General features: G+C 34.0%; 1 protein-coding gene across 8 annotated transcripts in view; it reads left to right on the top strand.

Annotated features, from left to right (window-relative positions):
* The window catches only part of UBR3 (ubiquitin protein ligase E3 component n-recognin 3), a 291,086-nt gene that overhangs the window by 156,581 nt on the left and 113,972 nt on the right, over positions 1-20,533 (top strand). For all 8 annotated transcript variants that reach the window (XR_012474268.1, XM_074215740.1, XM_074215735.1 and 5 more), the window contains one exon: positions 13,959-14,047. Coding sequence is in view for 7 of the 8 variants with exons in the window: in XM_074215740.1 (XP_074071841.1) it covers positions 13,959-14,047 (89 nt within the window). In the remaining variant the exon portion in view is untranslated. The remainder of the gene's footprint in view (positions 1-13,958; positions 14,048-20,533) is intronic.

Raw genomic sequence — 20,533 nt, 5'->3', positions numbered from 1 at the left:
AGCAGTGTTTGAGCACTTAATGATGATCTATTTTCAGGTTCCTCAATCTATAGATATTGCCCTCATGATAAATGATCTCATAGAAACCAAGATAGAGTGCTAAAACATTGTCCTGGTTGGTTGCAGTATTTTTCAACCTCAATGTCTTAAAACCTTGGGTTATAATGGAAAATTATTGAGCTGCACTGAATCTGTCAGACCTTGTTTATTTCTTATTAAGGGTCTCTATTTACAGATAAACCTACTTTGGGATAGGCATAACCTAGATTAAGGAAAAGTATTCATGAAGTAAAATAGCTATGATGATTTTCTGGAAAATGATTAAGAATTAAAAAACCTCTATGTATAGTCACCAACTTACAAATGACTCATACATGCGAATGATAGTCGTCATTGTTAGTTGCAATGCTTTTGCCTCCTTTAACAGTCTGTTACTATTGTGGGAAAACTTGGAGATTTTAATTAATTACTTTAATTAATCTGGAGCTTTTAATTAATTTAATTAATTCAAAGTGTATGAAAGTAAGTAGTTATAAAGATTATGAGCAGTTTGCCTGTTCATATATAATCTTCCCCATGGTGCCCCACCCCCTAACCTAACCTTTACAAAAAACAAATGTGGTCCATTTCCATAACTTTTGAGGTGGGGTAAAAGTTTATTTCCTGTCATTGTTCTCATAATGTTTTCATTATTTTAAATTTAACAAACATTTATTTTGCTAAAATTCTCAAAATTATATATTATATATATACACTAATGATACATAATTTAAAAATAAAAATTCTTTATTTTTTATTAGTGTAGAAACTTAAAATTCTCATCAAATTTGTTTTATGTCCTAGTAAATAGTTTTTTAATTATATGAATCAATTTTTAAACCCTTTTTGAATTCTAAACAGTTACTATTTCACTATGTAATTTATGTTTAATCTTGCTATAAACCATTCAATAAATTGTACCCTAATTTCAGGAGTATATGTTAACTTACTTTTATTTTTAGCTATACTTTTCCCCTAATTTTTAAGTAACTAATTAGCTTTTTTTGCTTTTGAGTATTCTTACTAATTATTTTAATTCATAGATTAAAATGTTGAAAAATTTTCTGACTTTTCATAGTTTCTGTTGTCTTAAGTGATAGTTGTTCAATATTATTCATTTAAATAAAATTACCAATAATATCATGATGGTCTATTAACAGGTACTTTTAATATAATGTCACCATACAATTGTTCCTTCTTATTTTTTTCCAATCATCTCAGTCACTTGTATATACATTTTTTTTAGTTTCAAGACTTATCTTAAAGTTTGAATTCTTATCAGCTGTTGAGCCATCTGGTGTTTTTTAGGTTTTTAGGTTTTTAGGTTTTTGCAAGCCAGTGGGGTTAAGTGGCTTGCCCAAGGCCACACAGCTAGGTAATTATTAAGTGTCTGAAGCCGGATTTGTACTTAGGTACTCCTGACTCCAGGGCTGGTGCTCTATCCACTGTGCCACCTAGCTCCCCCGAGCCATCTGTTTTAAGGGCTCAATTGCTATCTTTTAACTCATTTCTGAAAGTCACTTTTACCTCTTCTATTAGCAGTTACAAAACATTGGAATACTTTATGAAATCCTTGTTCTCCTCTGCTTACTTTGTTTTTTTGCCATTTTGTAATTATTTAATTTCTTTTCTGTGCTCTACTTCTTATCCTACCCTTTTAGATTAATCCCTAACTTTGGTATTCATTGTTTTAAACACATAGTATTTAGAGTTGATTAAATTCTATTGATCATTTGGAATATTATTCATTTAATAATTGAAAGACTTCTCATTTCATCAGGTTTCTTTTAAGAAATGAGTTGGAAAATAAAGGCTGATCATAGCAAGCTTCCAACATCACACACAAAAAAAGGAAACCGGCTTTTTTAACACATAAGAAGTAAATAGTTTCTAATGCTGAATGACTGACAAATCAATTGGCTGTGATTAGTCAGCTCATTGACTTATTAGAGTGAATGTCAGAATCATTATCAAATTAGGGGGAAAAAAGAGAAGATAGAATGGGATAAAAAATTAAAACAACTGATTCTGGAGTCAGAGGACCTAGATTCAGGTACCACCTCTGATGCTTTTGGGCAGATCAGTTTCATCTTCTATAAAATTGAATATAAATAATATGATCTATGATCCTTTTAACTCCAACTACACTAATTCATATAAGTTTTTGATTCTGGTCTTACATATATACATACATATATGCATACATATTCATTTTATACACACACACACATCCACACACACACACACACACACACACACACACACACACACACACACATCTCATTATGGCACATGGTGATAGTCGTAGAATCTTGACTGCTGTGAGTGCAAGTTCCAGGAGATTTCTATCATCCTAAGGATGTTTTCAGTACAGAGAAATATTTGACTAGTAGGATATTCCCTTGGTAATGAATTCTTTGACCATAGCAACCCCATGAAAAAAAAATAGGAAAAAAATGACCCTCAGTTTGGTGTGGCCAGTACTCTTTTTGTTTTTGCCCCCCTGTAGCTGTAAGAGCAGAGTGGTAGAGAATGTGGCCTATGTATATGTATATATGATACATACGTGATGCATGCATGTATAGTCAGTTTTTCAAAAAAGATTTTATTCTGAATTTTACAATTTCTCCCCTAATCTTGCTTCCCCCCACAGAAGGCAGCCTGTTAGTCTTTACAATGTTTTCATGGTACATATTGACCTAAGTTGAATGTGATAATAGAGAAATTAAATCCTTAAGAGGAAACATAAAGTATAAGAGATAGCAAAATTACATTATAAGATAATGGTTTGTTTTTTTTTAATTAAAGGTAATAGTTTTTGTTGAAACTCCACAATTCTTTCTCTGGATACAGATAATATTCTCTATCGCAGACAGCCCTGAATTGTCCCTGATTGTTGCGCTGATGAAATGAGCAAGTCCATTAGCATTAACCATCACCCTCATGTTGCTGTTAGGGTATACAATGTTCTGCTTCTGCTCCATCTCAGCATCAGTTTGTGCAAATCCTTTCAGGCTTCCCTGAATTTCCATCCTTCCTGGTTTCTAATAGAACAATAGTGTTCCATGACATACATATGCCACAAGTTTGTTAAGCCATTCACTAATTGAAGGCATCCACTCAATTTCCAATTCTTTGCCACCACAGAGATGCTTTGAATATTTTTGTACAAGTGATGTTTTTACCCTTTATCATAATCTCTTCTGGATATAGACCCAGTAGTGGTATTGCTGGATCAAAGGTTATGCACATTTTTGTTGCCCTTTGGTCATAATTCCACATTGCCCTCCAGAAAGGCTGGATGAGTTCACAGTTCCACCAACAATGCATTAGTGTCCCAGTTTTTCCACATTCCCTCCAACATTGATCATTGTCCTTTCTGGTCATATTGGCCAGTCTGAGAGGTGTGAGGTAGCACTTCAGAGATGCTTTCATTTTCATTTCTCAAATATTTAGTGATTTAGAGCAATTTTTCATATGACTATGGATCACTTTGATTTCCTCATCTGTAAATTGCCTTTGCATGTCCTTTGACCATTTGTCAAAGGGGAATGGCTTGTGTTTTTAAAAATTTGACTCAGTTCTCTGTATAATTTAGAGATGAGGCCTTTGTCAGAAATATTAGTTGTAAAAATTATTTCTCAATGTGAACTACATTTCTTTTGATCTTGGCTAAAGTGGTTTTGTCTGTGCAAAAACTTTTTAATTTAATGTAATCAAAATTATCTAGTTTCTTTTTTAATGATGTTCTTCTCTTCCTTGGTCATAAACTGCTTCCCTTTCTATTGATCTGACAGATTTCCTAGTTTGCTTATAATATTGTTTTTTTATGTCTAAATCTCGTATCCATTTTGATCTTATCTTGTTATAAGGTGTGAGGTGGTCATCTAATCCAAGTTTCTGCTATACTAACTTGCAATTTTCCCACAGTTTTTATTGGAGAGAGAGTTTTTATCCCATTAGATGGACTCTTTGGGTTTATCAAACAGCAGATTAATATAATGAATTCCTGCTATTGTATCTATTCTATTCCACTGATCCATCAGCCTATTTCTTAGCCAATACCAGACAGTTTTGATGACTGATACTTTATAATATAATTTTAGATCTGGTAGAGCTAAGCCTTCTTTTACACTTTTTTTTCTTCATTAAATCCCTAGAGATTCTTGTTTTTTTTCTCCATATGAATTTACTTACAATTTTTTCTAGCTCATTAAAGTAATTTTTTGGAAATTTCATCATTAGGCACTAAATAAGTAGTTTAATTTAGGTAGAATTGTCATTTTTTATTATATTAGCTCAGCCCATCCATGAGCAGTTGATATTTGTCTAGTTATTTAAATATGATTTTATTCATATGAGAAGTGTTTTGTAATTGTTTTCATAAAAGTTTTTGAGTTGGCTTTGGTAGGTAGACTCCCAAGTATTTTATATTATCCGAAGATACTTTGATTGGGATTTCTCTTTCTAGCTCTTTCTGCTGCATCTTGCTAGTCATATATAGAAATATTGAGGATTTATGAGGGTTTATTTTATATCTTAGGTCTTTCCTGAAGTTGCTAAAATTTTTTAGATGATTTTCTTGGATTCTCTAAGTATACCTTCATGTCATCTGGAAAGAGTGAGAGATTTGTTTCTTCCTTCCCAATTCTAATTCCTTCAATTTCTTTTTTTCCTTATTGCTGTAGCTAACATTTCTTTTTTGGCAAGGCAGTGGGGTTAAGTGGCTTGCCCAAGGCCACACAGCTAGGTTATTAAGTGTCTGAGGCTGGATTTGAACTCAGGTACTCTTGACTCCAGGGCCGGTACTGTATCTTCTGCGCTACCTAGCCGCCCCTGAATCTAACATTTCTAAATGATATTAAATAGTGTAGTAGTGATAATGGGCATCCTTGTTTCACTCTTGATCTTATTGGGATTGCCTCTAGCCTATCCCCATTATATATAATGCTTCTTAGTGGTTTCAGATAGATACTGCTTATTATTCTATGAAACAATCCATTTATTCCTACGCTTTCTAGTGTTTTTTAGTAGGAATGGGTGCTGTATTTTATCAAAAACTTTTTCAGCATTTATTGATATAATCATATGGTTTCTTATAGGTTTGTTTATTGATATAATTAATTATACTGACAGTTTTCCTAATATTGAACCAACCCTGCATTCTTGGAATAAATCTTACTTGATTGTAATGTATTATCTTAGTGATATAACTTGTTGTTATATAACTTGTTTTATTTAAGATTTTTGCACCTATATTCATTAGGGAGATAAGTCTATAATTTTCTTTATCTGTTCTAACTCTTCCTGGTTTAGGTATCAAGACCATATTGATGTCATAGAAAGAGTTAGGCAGAGTTCTGTCTTCCCCTATTTTTCCAAAGAGTTTATATGAAATTGGAACCAATTGTTCCTTAAATGTTTGATGGAATTCACTTGTGAATCCATCTGGCCCTGGCTTGTTCAATTTCTTTTTCTGAGCAAGGGTTATTTAGGTATTTAATTTCCTCTTCATTTAACCTGGGCAACTTAAATTTTTGTAAATATTCATCCATTTCACTTAGATATCAAATTTATTGCCATAGAGTTGGGAAAAATAATTCCAAATTATTTCTTTAATCTCCTTCATTGGTGGTGAGTTACCCTTTTTCATTTATGATACTAGCAAATTTGGTTTTCTTCTTTCTTTTTTTTAATCAAATTCACCAGAGGTTGATCAATTTTGTTTTTTTTTTCTTCATAAAACCAACTCTTGACTTTATTTATTAGCTCAGTAGTTTTCTTGCTTTCAATTTTATTAATTTCTGCTTTAATTTTTAGGATTTCTTATTTGGTATTTAATTGGGGTTTTTTAATTTGTTCTTTCTCTAATTTTGTTAGTTGCATATTTAGTTGATTTGTTTCCTCTTTCTCTAACTACTTGTGTAGGCATTTAAAGATATTATATCCCCTGACAACCACCTTGGGTGTATCCCATATGTTTTGTTTTGCTGTTTCATTATTATCTTTATCTATGATGAAATCATTAATTCTATTATTTGTTGTTTGATCCACTCATTCTTTAAGATGGAGTTATTTAGTAGTAAGTCAGTTTTTGATACTACATTGTCCAGCAACTAGTGAGTGGCTATGCTACTGGAGGAATGGAATCATTAATCTTGACATTCTTACTGTAAATTAAAGCAGAAGACAGAAGGAAGTTATAGCTAAATGCAATTATGATTGTCTTGAAGAGAAAAATAAAGACATTAGAGTTTGTTTTGTATTATGTGGAAAGATTAAAAAAATAGGATGTATAGTCTCCTTATATCATAATGCTCATAATTTTTATTAGTAAAAGAACATAATGATAAAAACAAGTAACAGATAAAAATTTGAAGGAGTGAGGGACTGACAAATATATTTTCATCACCTATGATTCTAAAGGTATAATGATGAAACAATCCCCATCTCCTTTCAGAGACTATTAATTCTACAACCAATGCAAAAATTGGTTTTGTTTAACTATATGTTTATAAATGAGAGGTCTTTTCTTTGAATAGTATGAGGGGTTGAGGTGAGAAAAAAAGAAAGTGAATTTTCAAACATTTTAAAAAAAGTAAAATTTAATCTAAAAAAGAGTACCATGAAAATAACTACAGTCTGTGTACCAACAGGTATTGTAGGGAATGAAGAGATAAGAATTTGACAAGAATCTCAAGAATTAAATCATTATATTCTCAGATATTTTGTTAATTGAATTCAAGATGAATTTACGATAGGATGACAAAAAATGCTTGAAAATATGATTGAATAACAATGGAGAGATTTGAAAATCTTAAATTATGCTCAAGTGTCAGTCCTATATTTCATGAATGTTTCTTTTAAGACTTTGAGATATTTTGAATCAACTTGCACCAAATAACTGCAGATTTAAAGAAAACTTTTGAGTCTCAGCTAAGTATATTATCCCATGGACATCAAAGGATGAACCTGGAAGGTGGATAATAACAAAAAGTGGAAGAGATCCAGAAATTCTTTTATAGTAAACTTTCTCATCATGGATAGTGAGACCTCACCTCATTTGAACTGTTATCACTGTTTCAAAAGTGTGACTAGAGGGAAATTGAGATATTTCTGAGGAAAAAAAAATGGGAAAAATCTACTGAATAAGACCAAGTACATATAATTGAGCATATTCTAGAGGTGACACAATTTGGAAATCATTATCTGTTCTCAAGATCCTAGAGAGAGGGAGAGCTCCTAAATGATTTGAAAGAAATTATGGGCTGACATCAGTAGCTATTCAGTTCATATCCTTAGTATCCCATCTTTCAAAAATCTTTATGAGAAAAGTCTACTGTATAGAAAAAAAGGTAGGCTTTCTCAAATGCTATTCTGGAATAGATTACATTGATTGATTAAATTTACAAATTAATTAAAAGGTGCATACATTTACACAACCTATTGTATTAATTATTTCTTCTTTATGTGACAATATGATTCGGTAGAATAAACTTTTGCCTTAACAGTTCTCCTTCATCAAAGTGTATCCCATCTCCTTGCCTGAATCATACAAGATTCCTTGTTAGCCCTAAGAAGAGACCTTGATAGATCTCACAACCATTCAATAACTCCATTATTAATATCAAGTTAAGCATCTTTAGGTGTGTTTGCCATTGTTTTGGAGGAGTTCTAGTGCACAAACCAATAAATAAATTTAACTATAAGAATTGATATTCTCTGGGTGCTATTTTCAGATGACCATCCAGCTCTGTAACAGTTTAGTCCTAAATGAGATGTACATTGTATTAGGCTGGACCATCAATATATCTCTCTTAGCAAATGGCTTAGCAAACTGTGGTATATGTATGTCATGGAACACTACTGTTCTATTAGAAACCAGGAGGAATGGGAATTTAGGGAAGCCTGGAGGGATTTGAACGAACTGATGCTGAGCGAGATAAGCAGAACCAGAAAAACATTGTACACCCTAAACATTGTACACCCTAAGCAATATGGGGGTGATGACCAACCTTGATAGACTTGCTCATACTAACAGGGAAACAATCAGGCTCACATTTGGGATATCTGCAACTGAGAATGCCATCTGTAGCTAGAGAAAGAATTCTGGAGTTTGAACAAAGACCAAAGACTATTACCTTTAATTTAGAAAAAAAAAACCCTGTTATTTTATTATGTAATTCTGCTATCTCTTATATTTTATTTTTCTTCTTTAAGGATATGATTTCTCTCTTTTATCACATTTAACTTAGTTGAATATATACCATGGAAACAATGTAAAGACTTGCAGACTGCCTTCTGTGGGGTGGGGAGGGGAGGGTGGGAAGATTGTGGGGAAAAGTGTAAAACTCAAAATAAATAAAATCTTGAAGAAAAAATATATCTGTCTTGGACAGGTACTTCAGATGGATGGTGATTTAGGTCTAGAGTGACCATAGAAATATAGAGATAGAAGAAACTTTAAATCTAGTATTTTATAGGGGAAGAAAGTCAGGTTTAGAAAAAACTAAGTGGCATGTCCTGCGTGGCCAAATCAGGTGCTATATCCACCATATCATGAGGTTAGATTGGATGCTATTTGATAAATTGAACAATATTTTCAGTCATCTAACCTTTCTATCCACCCTTGCCAAAAACCTCATAGTTTTAACAGCATTTCTTAGGGAGTTGCTATGTATCTGGGAATTATAGACTATGATACTGTCTGAAGAATCAAAATTGAATTGCCAGTAGATGAGCTGGACAGCAACAGTGAATAGGACTGCATCTGAAACCAGGAAGACTCATCTGTGAGTTCACACCAGACCTCTGCCACTTACTAGCTGTGTGACCCCAGGCAAGTCAACTTAGCCATATCTATTTGACTCAGTTCCTCATATATTAAATGAACTGGAGAAGGAAATGGGAAAACATTCCATGATCTTTGCCAAGAAAACCCCCAAATCAGGTTATGAAGATGACTGAAACAAGTGAAAAACAACAACAATGGCAACAGTGGATGAGTCATATGGTACATATTACATTAAGAATAATGCTATAGGGGTGGCTAGGTGGCATAGTGGATAAAGCACCGCCTTGGAGTCAGGAGTACCTGTGTTCAAATCTGGTCTCAGACACTTAATAATTACCTAGCTGTGTGGCCTTGGGCAAGCCACTTAACCCCATTTGCCTTGCAAAAACCTAAAAAAAAAAAGAAAAAAAGAGTAATGCCCTGGTTACAAGAAGGTAGACAGAAAACATTATAAGAGATGTGTCACCACAAGGTGCTATGAGACCAAAGAACAGGAGATCAAAACTTAGATGCTGTGCTGGTATTTAAGTAATAAGACTTAGTCATTCTGCATGTTAGAGACATTTCTCTATCAGGGGAATATAGTAAAACTTGTTACACAGCATTAGATAATATTTGAATAGGTTGTGATCTATGCCCTTCAAAATGATATTTTTATAAATGAAATTTGAGATAGCACTGAATTATTTTAAAAGTACGTCATGGTTTTCAACATTGTAATATTAAGAAGTGATATTTTTAGTGAGATGTTAGCATTTATAGAATTGGGTATCTGGATAGCTCAAATAGATTTTTAGCTTTCTGGAATAGTTTATGGAATATGATCCCACTTTGGAAAGAAAAGGGTTTTATTAAGATCACATCTTAATTACATGCAGTGATTTGAGTGCTCATAATAACTTGTTCCAAAAAAATTCATTGTCTAATGTGATAGACCTTTATTTAGCTTGTTTTAAATTCATACATGTGATAACTGTGCCTCTAGATCTGAGAAACCAAACAGGGAAATGTGGATTGTGAAGCAGGGGCAATAAAGGACAGTACAGAATGGATGCTGATACCTTCAAAAACTAGAGGCCAGATTTGAACTTGGGAAGATAAGTCTTTCTGACTCCAGGCCTGATACAGTTAGAACAGAAGTGGAAGAATTATTAGTAATATTGCCAGAGCAATATTTTAAGCCATGGCAGGAGGAAGTTGAACAACCATCCAACAAGCTCTTTGAACTTGGTGCATGTTTACATAAAGTTTTTATTGCATTGTTGAGGCTGAGAGATGGGATTTCTAGGTTTATAGCTATCATTTCATGCTTCAGAGTGCTGGGACATTTTATAATGAGGCTTAGGTCTTGTCCAGATGGAGCAGATTGGCTTTTTACTTTTGATTTCTTAGGCAGGTAGCTGCTGGGTTTATGCTTTGGGAAGTAGAAAGTAAAAGTGAGGCATGAGGAGCAAACATCTGATAGAGACAACTTTACCCCCCCCCCTTAAAAAAATTCAAGAGATTTTCTCTAATGCTCTGTTGATCCTCTAGGGTGATTTCTACCCTTAAAATTCTATAAGAAAAAATTTGTTATTGTTGTTGTTTACAATTGTATCCATTCCTTCTTGTCTTGCCAAAGATACTGGAGTGATTTGCCTTTTTCCTTCTCCAGATCATTTTACAAATGAGGAAACTGAGGGAAATAATGTTAAGTCACTTGCCCAGGATCACACAACTAATAAGTACCTGACGCCCGATTTGATCTGATCAGGAAGTTTGAAAGGCCCCAGGTCTGGTACTCTATTTACATGCCATCTTGCTGTCTAAGAAGTTTTGTACCATTTGGGAATTAATGTGATCCCTTGAGATAACTTTCTCTAAAATTATTTACCTTTTTATGTTAGAAGTTAAATTTTGATAGTCATTTACATAGAAGTAACTGAAGTTGAGTTCAGTGGATGAATTCTCCAAAGGGGAGTCAGAGAGAAAAACCTTAAAGGAAAAGATGATAGAACTTATTCTTCTTTCAATTCAAATCATTCTATTATATTCAAAAATTTGGAAGGAATGCAGCAATTAGTGAAATTTAAGGGTCAAAGATTCAGGTTAGGGGAAAGTGAATTATTAATTAAGGTAGATTTAGACCTGGTACATTATTATGTTTTCTTGTATCTGCTCTCAATTCTCAACTAATATATTATGCCAGAAGATCTGCTCTTTTCCTGGAGTGCTTTATTTTCTTTTCTCCACTCTAGTCATCCAAACTGATGGTCAAAATGGGTACAGAATTTAGACATATAAAATATTAATAACCACTTTGGAAAGCAAGGAATAGTTTATCTGTCAGATCCATGGAGACGTGAGGAGTTATGACCGAAGAAGAGATAGAGAACATTATAAATTGCAAAGTGGATAATTTTGATTACATTAAATTTAAAGGTTTTTACATAAATAAAACCAGTACAGTCAAGATTAGAAGGAATGCAGAAAGTATGAAACAATTTTCACATCTAGTGTTTTTGATATAGGACTAATATCTAAAAAATATATCGAGAACTGAAGTAAATATATAAGAATACAAGTCATTCTCCATTTGATAAATGGTTAAAGGAACAGGCAGTTCCTCTAAGTTTCCTCTAAGTCATTATTGATTAGAGAAATGTCACTTAAAAACAACTCTTAAGAGATTCCACCTCCCACTTAACCAATTGGCTAAGTGACAAAGGAAAATGATCAGTATTGGAGGGAATGTGGGAAAACTGGAGTTTGATCTAAATCCAATCATTCTGGAGAGCAATTTGGAATTATGCCTTAAAGTGCAATACAACTACATATTCTTTGATCTAGTAATACCATATCCCAAAGAGATCATAAAAAAAGGAAAAAACACCCACATGTACTAAAATATTTATGGGAACTGCCTGAACAATTATGGTATGTGAACATGATGTAGTATTATTGTTCTGTAAGAAATCATGAGAGGATGGAACTCAGAAAAGCTTTGAAAGACTTGCTGAGCTGATCCTGAGAGAAGTGAGCAGAACCAGCAGGTACATATTAATTTTGTGATGATAAACACTAATGGACTTAACTCCTTTCAGCAGTTCAGTGATCAAAGAAAATTCTAAAAGTCTTGTCCTGAAAAATTCCATCCACATTCAGATAAAAAATTTATGGAGTTTGAGTATAGACCAGAGAATACTGTTTTCGTTTAAAAAAAAAGGTTTTTTTTTCCCTTTAGATCTGATTGCTTCTTTCTCAATCTGACTAATATGGAACTGTCTTCTATATCAGATTATTCTCTGTCATGGGGAGGGAGAAATACAGGGGAGCAGATATGAAAATTTACAAGTTTACAGAAAGATGAATATTGAAAATTATACAATTAAAAAATATTAAGTCATGGAAAAATAGAGAAAATCAAAATGAAAGCAACTCTGAGGTACCGCCTCATATCTGTCAGATTGACTAACATCATAGAGAAGGTAAAAGACATAAATGTTGGAGGGCATGTGGAAAAATAATAATTTGAATAATGCACTGTTGGTGTACTCGTGAATTTGTACTGATATATTCTAGAGAACAATTTGGAACTACAACCAAAGAACTATGAAGCTGTGCATATCCTTTGAATGAAATACTAATAAAAGGTTTGTATCTCAAAAAAAATCAAAGAAAAAGGAAAAGAACTTATGTGCACAAAAATATTTATAGGTGCTTTTTTTTTTTTTTTGTGATGAGAACGAATTGGAAATTGAAAGAATGACCATCAGAGAATGACTGAATATGTTGTGGTATAAGTTTGTGATGATACACTATTGTGTATGATGAGAAATAATGAGAAGTTGATTTCAGAAAAACCTGGGAAGATGTAGGTGAATGTTAAAAACTAAATTGAACAGAACCAGGAAAACATTGTACACAGCAGTAGCAGTATTGTAAGAATGATTAACTATGAAAGAGTTAGCTACTTTGACCAATACAATTATCTATGACAATTCCCATGAATTGATGATAAAAAATGTTTTCCACCTCCAGAGAGAGAGAGAGATCTGATGAACTCTGAGTACAGATTTTGAATTACAATTTTTTCACTTTTTTATTTTTCTTGCTTTTGGAGGGGGGCAACATGGTAATATGGAAACATATTCCTTGCTTAGAGGGAGAGAATTCATATCTCCAAATGAAATAAAAAAAGAAGCCCCCAAATAAATAAATATTAAATATATTGAAAATAGTAAGGGAGGAGGGAATCTTCTTAAGAGATAATAGAGAACTGAATTAATGTCAGTGACAGATTTTTTTGTACATGAAAGAACCCCAAGCAAAGGAATTGTTGAAGGAAGATTAGAAATGACTATATAGATAACACCTTTTGAGAAAGAAGAGGAACATGAAGACAAGGGATGACAAATTCCTAGGATTTTAAAGGAAGCATCTTATTAAGACTTATTAACTGAATTGTTGGGTAAGATCCAAATATATACAGGTTTCCAGCCTGCACAAGAAGTATTGAAGTACTTTTTTTGTCCCCATTATGGATTGCAAAAGTTATTGAATTTATCTCTGAGGTGAAATAGTACTATAACTGATTATTAAGCTCTCATACATAGATTAGTCATTACCTGTTCCAAATTTTAATTACGATAATGTACGAAAAGTCTTATTGTGATTTAAGTTTATTAAAATTTGAACTGCACTAAGGCTTTTGGGACACCTTTATTTTAATAAAGACAGTTCATTTATTTTCAGTTTATATTCCATTGTTTTATAGGGGATATATTATAGAGTAATGAGTAATATATAGTTATGATTAAGTCTCCATTTTCCATTAATATGCATTTAGGTTAATGAAAAGATATAAATATGGAGTAACTAAGTTTAGTTTGTTTTTCATAGTGAAGGCATATCATGAGTGTAGCCTGAATCATGACTTTATTTCCTTTAGAGGTCTATGGCTATTATAACAGCTGGCAAAAGAGCTCATAGTGTATATTACAAAATGAATTATCTTCTTACATGGAAGAAATTTTGTCCTGTTTATGGATTTTCTAAAGCCTCATTTTAATTATAGTGATTGTATTATCAAAAACTGCTGGAGGTAGAGATGTGGTAATATTCTTTCTGTTTTTGTTTAATTTAGGCGACAAAAGGCTAGAGAAAGACAGCAGAAGTTGCTTGCAGAATTTGCTTCCAGACAGAAAAGCTTCATGGAAACTGCAATGGATGTTGGTAAGGTTTTTTTTGTTTTTGTTTTTAGGTTTTTGCAAGGCAAATGGAGTTAAAGTGGCTTGCCCAAGGCCACACAGCTAGGTAATTATTAAGTGTCTGAGGCTGGATTTGAACTTAGGTACTCCTGACTCCAGTGCTGATGCTCTATCCACTGCGCCACCTTCTCACAGTGTCTGGTTTTTCTGCACTACTTATTTAAGGGACTTGTTATGAAGAGTTTGCCAATGGGGAAATAAAAAAATCTACTGGCCCTTTGAATTTCATCAAGTCCTCCTGCTTAAAGAGTCATTGAAATGAGTCCAAGAATAGGGCCCTTCTCCTCTCTCCTCTCTTCCTTTTCAGTGACTTGGCTGGAGGCTTCCACCACTTCAAAAGATATGAATAAGTTTCTTAATCTAGAATCAATAAACTTTTTTTAAAAATTTTTACAAGGCAGTGGGGTTAAGTGACTTGTCCAAGGTCACACAGCTAGGCAATTTTTATGTGTCTGAGGCTGGATTTGAACTCAGGTACTCCTGACTCCAGGGCTGGTGCTCTATCCACTGCACCACCTAACTGCTCCATCAGTAAACTTCTTATGAAAAATTATTCTCTTTATCTAATAACTTTCTAAGGACCTCTAAAATCTAAAGCCTGTAGTTGATTGATATATTCATTAGCAATGTCTTGGCCTTGTTCAAACCTAGTTCACTTTGCTGTTTAATTGACTGGTCTTGTGTGACAAATGTGTCAGCATACTGTCTTGTCACTAATTTCTTTAATTGGGGCAGACTAATTTATTTACTCAGTTGACTGCCATCCTTACAATTTAAAAACATTACTCATTTTTATCTTACCAAAAATTTAATAATCCCTGTTTAGATCTTATTTTGATTAAGATAAAAAATTAGTGGAAAAAAGGTAAAGCTTGGATTCCATGTGAAGGTATCTGACCAAGAGGATAATTGATGTGATATCTTTTCACAAATGAAATTATAAGACTTGTTATAGATAAAAGTCTAATTATGGTGCTTTAAATTTACACAATAAGAAAAGAAAAAAGGCAGTCTTTTTATTTTTGTTTTTGTCTTGGAGGATATAGGAAAACTTAAAACCTGTCAGACCCTAAATTTGTATATTCACTGATTTTGAAAGAGTTGGGTTAATGAATCTTTAAGATGTATAGACCTACCCAGTTCATTCTCTCTGATTTCACAAGATATTGAGTCCTCTGTTCACTGGACTCCTCTCTTTCTCAACTCCTGCCTGTAAATTAGGGGCTTTTATCTGTATCTGTGCTCCTACATCTTCTTGCCCTTCTCCTTCAACCTGTGATAGCATACAATACACATTTCCCAGGAGCTCACTCTCCAATCAAGAAAGATAGGGTATCAAGAGAAACTGAAAAGACAAGGGTTGGGAGGGTGAGGGATGTGATGGCTGTGATGCCACCAAGCAGAGAGGTTGGTGGCAATGAGGGGATGGCTGAGATCTTGAGACCCTCCTAAAGAGAGGCCACAGAGGATGGGAGGAGGAGGGGGGTCTTCTACTGTGCTCTCTGACCCTCCTAAGCAAATGGTAGAAACAGCAGAACTTATTAATGGTATGAGTATCCCTACTTATAAACTCTTGACATTCTCATAACTCACTATAACTTAACAATTATTAGCCTTTTCTCTATGTCACAGCTACATCTGTTTTTTTATTCCTCTTCTTCAAGCCATTACCTCTTCTCTGACTTCATTTTCTTCTTTTTTTTCATCTTGGACCTAATATTTAGCCATTTCAATGCTATACAATCCCCTCTTCTTTCTTTTTTTTGCAAGGTGATGGAGTTAAGTGACTTGCCCAAGGTCACACAGCTATGCAATTAATAAGTGTGTGAGGCTGGATTTGAACTCAGGTCCTCCTGACTCCCAGGCCAGTACTCTTATCTACTGTGCCACCTATCCTGTCCCCCTTCTTAAATTCTTTGCTCCTTCATTGTTGCTGTTCTTCTCTTGCCATATCGTTGTTCTAGTATTTTCACTGTCTGCCTGCTCTGATCCTACACATTAGCTGCTCAGTGCAACCAGAAGAACCCATGCTGGCAAAGCTTCTATTGCTTCCTGATTGATACTATGTCATTTCCCACACAATGTAAGTAATACAGTGGGTAGAGCATGGTGCTTCCTTTCAGGATTCATTAGCTGTGGGATTCTGGACAAGTCACTTAACCTCAGTCTTCCTCAGTTCAGTAAAATGGAAAGAATAATAGCTTGTTTAGCTAAGGACCTCAAAGACTTGTTCCCTTGCCTTTCCTCCCTATTCTTTTCCTTTCACTTCCTCAAACCTTTATAGTTTGTCTTCCAATCTCATTAGTCAACTGAAACTTTTCTTTTCAAAATTACTAATGATCTCTTAATTGTAAGATCTTGTACTATTTTATCAGTCCTAATTCTTCTCATTGTATTTGCTGCATTTAACACCTTTTACTACCTTCTCTTTGAATCTTCAAATCCTCTTTGAATTATTGTGACTCTGTATCATCTCCTACCTATATAACCGTCTCTATGTCTATGGCTTACTCATCATCTATAAAACAACCCTTAACTGGATGTTTCCCAAGTTTCTCTCCTAGACCCTTTTCTGTTTTTCCTTTGTACTCTTTTTTTTCCTCAAGAAAGACACTCTTTATTTTACAAAGGCTAATTATATCACATTTTGCCAATACTTTCATCCCTTTTTGTAGCATCATTTATTCTTATAAGTTTAAAGGATATCTCTATGAAAATCTATGTCCATGATGTATAGCTCTATGCAGATCTATCCCAGTTCTAGAAATGTAGTTGTTTTGTTTTATTTTTTAATAGATATTTTATTTTTCCAATTACATATTATGGTAGTTTTTCAACATTCATTTGCAAATTTATAAGTTACACATTTTTCTACCACCCTTCCTTCCCTCCCCTCCCTCCCCCCTCCCATTGGCAGTGAACAGTCTGGTAAAACTTGTACATATATGTTTGTGTTTAACATATTTACATATTGGTCATTTTGTGTAAGAGGAATTAGGACTTAAAGGAAAGAAAGAAAACTATTTATCAAAATTGATTCAGAGAGTGATAGAAAACCTATCTTAACTTAGAGGAAAATAAGAGAGGAAAGGGATGGGAAGAAGGTGGGGAGAGGGAAGTATATAGGATAGTATCCATTCTAGGTAGATAGGTAGGTAGATAGAAAGGTAGATACAATACCCTCATGAGAAAGGATTAAGTGAAAGGAGAGAGAGAGAGAGAGAGAGAGAGAGAGAGAGAGAGAGAGAGAGAGACTAACTAGAATAAATGGATCTTCTCTCCATTCTATCTTGTATACTTCCCCCTCCCCCCCTCCCCACGTTCCTCCCATCCCTTTCCTCTTTTATTTTCCTCTAAGGTAAGAGATTTTTTTTTATCCCTCTCTGAGTCAGTTATGATAAGAGTAAGACTCACTCCTTCCTCCGCCCCATTCCATTGCAAAAGCTTTTTCTTTCCTTTTATATGTGAAATAGAATAAATGGGAGAATAGTATGGAGGGAAATACAGCTAGCAATAACCAATGTGGGAATAATATATGACTGCTTACAACATATTATTTTTTAAAAAGTGAACATGATATGCACTCAGATTCTGTGGTTTTTTTTTTTTGAATGTGGATAATATTGTCCATAAAGGGTCTTCCAAGATTATCCTTGCTGAGAGGAGCTGTAGCTATCATAGTTTAGACATATAGTTGTACTCCATGCAAAAATAAATTTCAGCATTTGCTTCCAAAATTTTGCGTTTCAAATTCTCTCCTTTTTTCCTACCCCACTCTTCCTCATTGAGAAAGCAAGTTACTTGGTATAGGTTAAAAACATGTACTCATGGTAAAGAAACATTAATATAATAGTCATATTGTAAAAGTAAGCATAATATCTTCCCCCCCCCCCCCCACACACAAAGAGAAACCTCAAGAAGAATAAAGTAGAAAAAATAATATCATGCTTCAGTCTGTATTCAGACACCATCATCTCTGTCTTTGAGATGGATAGCATTCTTTATCAAAAAAGTCCTTCAGAATTTGCTTGGGTCACAGCATTGCTGAGAAAAGGTAGATAATTCACAACTGATCATCCTGCGATATTGCTGTTACTTTCTTTAAGGTACATTCTCATTGCTTCTGTTCATGTAAGTTTTTTCTGAGAGTATCCTGTTCATCATTTCCCATAACAGAAGAGTATTTCATTTCAATCACATACCACAATGTGTTCAGTCATTCCCCAACCCCTGGGCACTCTCTCAATCTCCAGCTCCCTGCCACTAGAAGATAGCTGCTATAAGTATGCTTATACTTTTTAGATTCTTTTCTTACCATATTTCATTTCTTCTGGAATATACAAAGGGTAGGCATGGTTTTATAGCCCTTTGGACACAGTTCTAAATTGCTTTATAGAATTGTTAGATTATTTCACAACTCCTCCACCAGTGCATCAATTCTCATTTCCCCTATATCTCTTCCAACATTTGAAATTTTCTCTTAATCCTATTAACCAATCCAATAGGTATAAGGTAAAATCTCAAAATTGTTCCAGCTTTCATTTCTCCTATCAATAGTGAGGTAGTAGGACTTTCTTTTTGTTTTTTTAGGCAAGGGGGTTAAGTGGCTTGCCCAGGGCCACACAGCTAGGTAATTATTAAGTGTCTGAGGTCAGATTTGAACTCAGGTACCCCTGACTCCAGGGCCAGTGCTCTATCCACTGCACCACCCTTGTAGTAGGACTTTTAAAAAAAGTTTAAGGAGATTGCATTGATAACTTCATCTGGAAATTGTTCATATCTCTTGATTATTTATCATTTGAGGAATATTCTTATTTTTTATAACTTCAACTCAGCTCTCTGTATTTGAGAAATGAGATCTTTATCAGAGAAACTTGTTTCAATATTTTATTCTCACATTTGCTATTTCTAGCTGTGTTTCCCTCCATACTATTCTCACCACCTCCATTTATTCTATTCTCTCTCTCCTTTCACTTAGTTCCTCCTCATAAGGGTATTGTATCTACCTGCCCCCTCCCACGATCTTCCTCCATTCTGTCCTGTATAGCTCCCCCTCCTCCCTCCCCACCTTTCTCCCATCCCTTTCCTCTCTTATTTTCCTCTAAGGTAAGATAGGGTTTTTTTTAATCCCTCTCTGAGCCAATTCACTTCCTTCACCCCATTCCACTGCAAAAACTTTTTCTCTCTCCTCTTATATGTGAAATAACTCACCCCATTCTACCTCTCCTTTACCTTTCTCCCAGTATATTTATCCTCCTTTAATCCTCCATTTATACTATTCCTTTAAATTCAACTCCCACCTGTGTCTTGTCTATATATATATATATATATATATATATATATATATATATATATATATATATGCTCCTTCTAACTGCCTTAATAAATGAGAAAGTTCATGTGAGTTTTCTTTATCATCTTTCCATGCATAAATATAAGCAGTTCAATATTGTTAGGTCCCTTATGATTTGCCTTTTCTGTTTACCTTTTTATGCTTCAAATTTTCTGTTCAGTTCTGGTCATTTCATTAGGAAAGTTTGAGAGTCCTCTGTTTCATTGAACATCCATCTATTCCCCTGAAAAAGAATATGTTCAGTTTTGCTGGTTAATTGATTAGAGTAATTAAGTTCTTTTTTTTTCCTTCTAGGATATCATTCCAAGCCCTATGATTCCTTAATGTAGAAGTTGCTAAATTTTGTTTTATCCCGACTGTAGCTCCATGATATTTCAGTTCTTCCTTTATGACTGCTTACAATATTTTCTCCTTGGCTTGGGTGTTCTGAAATTTGGCTATAATATTCCTGGCAATTTTTCATTTTGGGATCTCTTTCAAAAGGTAATCAGTAGTGGATTCTTTCAATTTCTATTTTACTATCTGCTTCTAGGATATCAAGACAATTTTCCTGGAGAATTCCTTAAAAACACTGATATCTAGGCATTTTTTGGTTATGACTTTCAGGTAGTGCTGGAATATACAAAGGGTAGGTAGGCATGGTTTTATAGCCCTTTGGACACAGTTCTAAATTGCTTTATAGAATTGTTAGATTATTTCACAACTCCTCCACCAGTGCATCAATTCTCATTTCCCCTATATCTCTTCCAACATTTGAAATTTTCTCTTAATCCTATTAACCAATCCAATAGGTATAAGGTAATATCTCAAAACTGTTCCAGTTTTCATTTCTCCTATCAATAGTGAGGTAGTAGGACTTTCTTTTTGTTTTTTTAGGCAAGGGGGTTAAGTGGCTTGCCCAAGGCCACACAGCTAGGTAATTATTAAGTGTCTGAGGTCAGATTTGAACTCAGGTACCCCTGACTCCATGAGAGACCTTATCTCTCATGAATCTGTTTTCTAGGTCAGTTGTTTTTCCATTGAGAAATTTCACATTTTCTTCTAGTTTTTTATTCTTTTGGTTTTGTTTTATTGTTTTTTCATTTCTCACAAAGTCAT

This window comes from Macrotis lagotis, chromosome 1 (assembly GCF_037893015.1).
Source record: "Macrotis lagotis isolate mMagLag1 chromosome 1, bilby.v1.9.chrom.fasta, whole genome shotgun sequence".
In the NCBI taxonomy this organism is placed as follows: Eukaryota; Metazoa; Chordata; class Mammalia; order Peramelemorphia; family Peramelidae; genus Macrotis; species Macrotis lagotis.
This window is presented reverse-complemented; position numbering and strand designations above follow the sequence as displayed.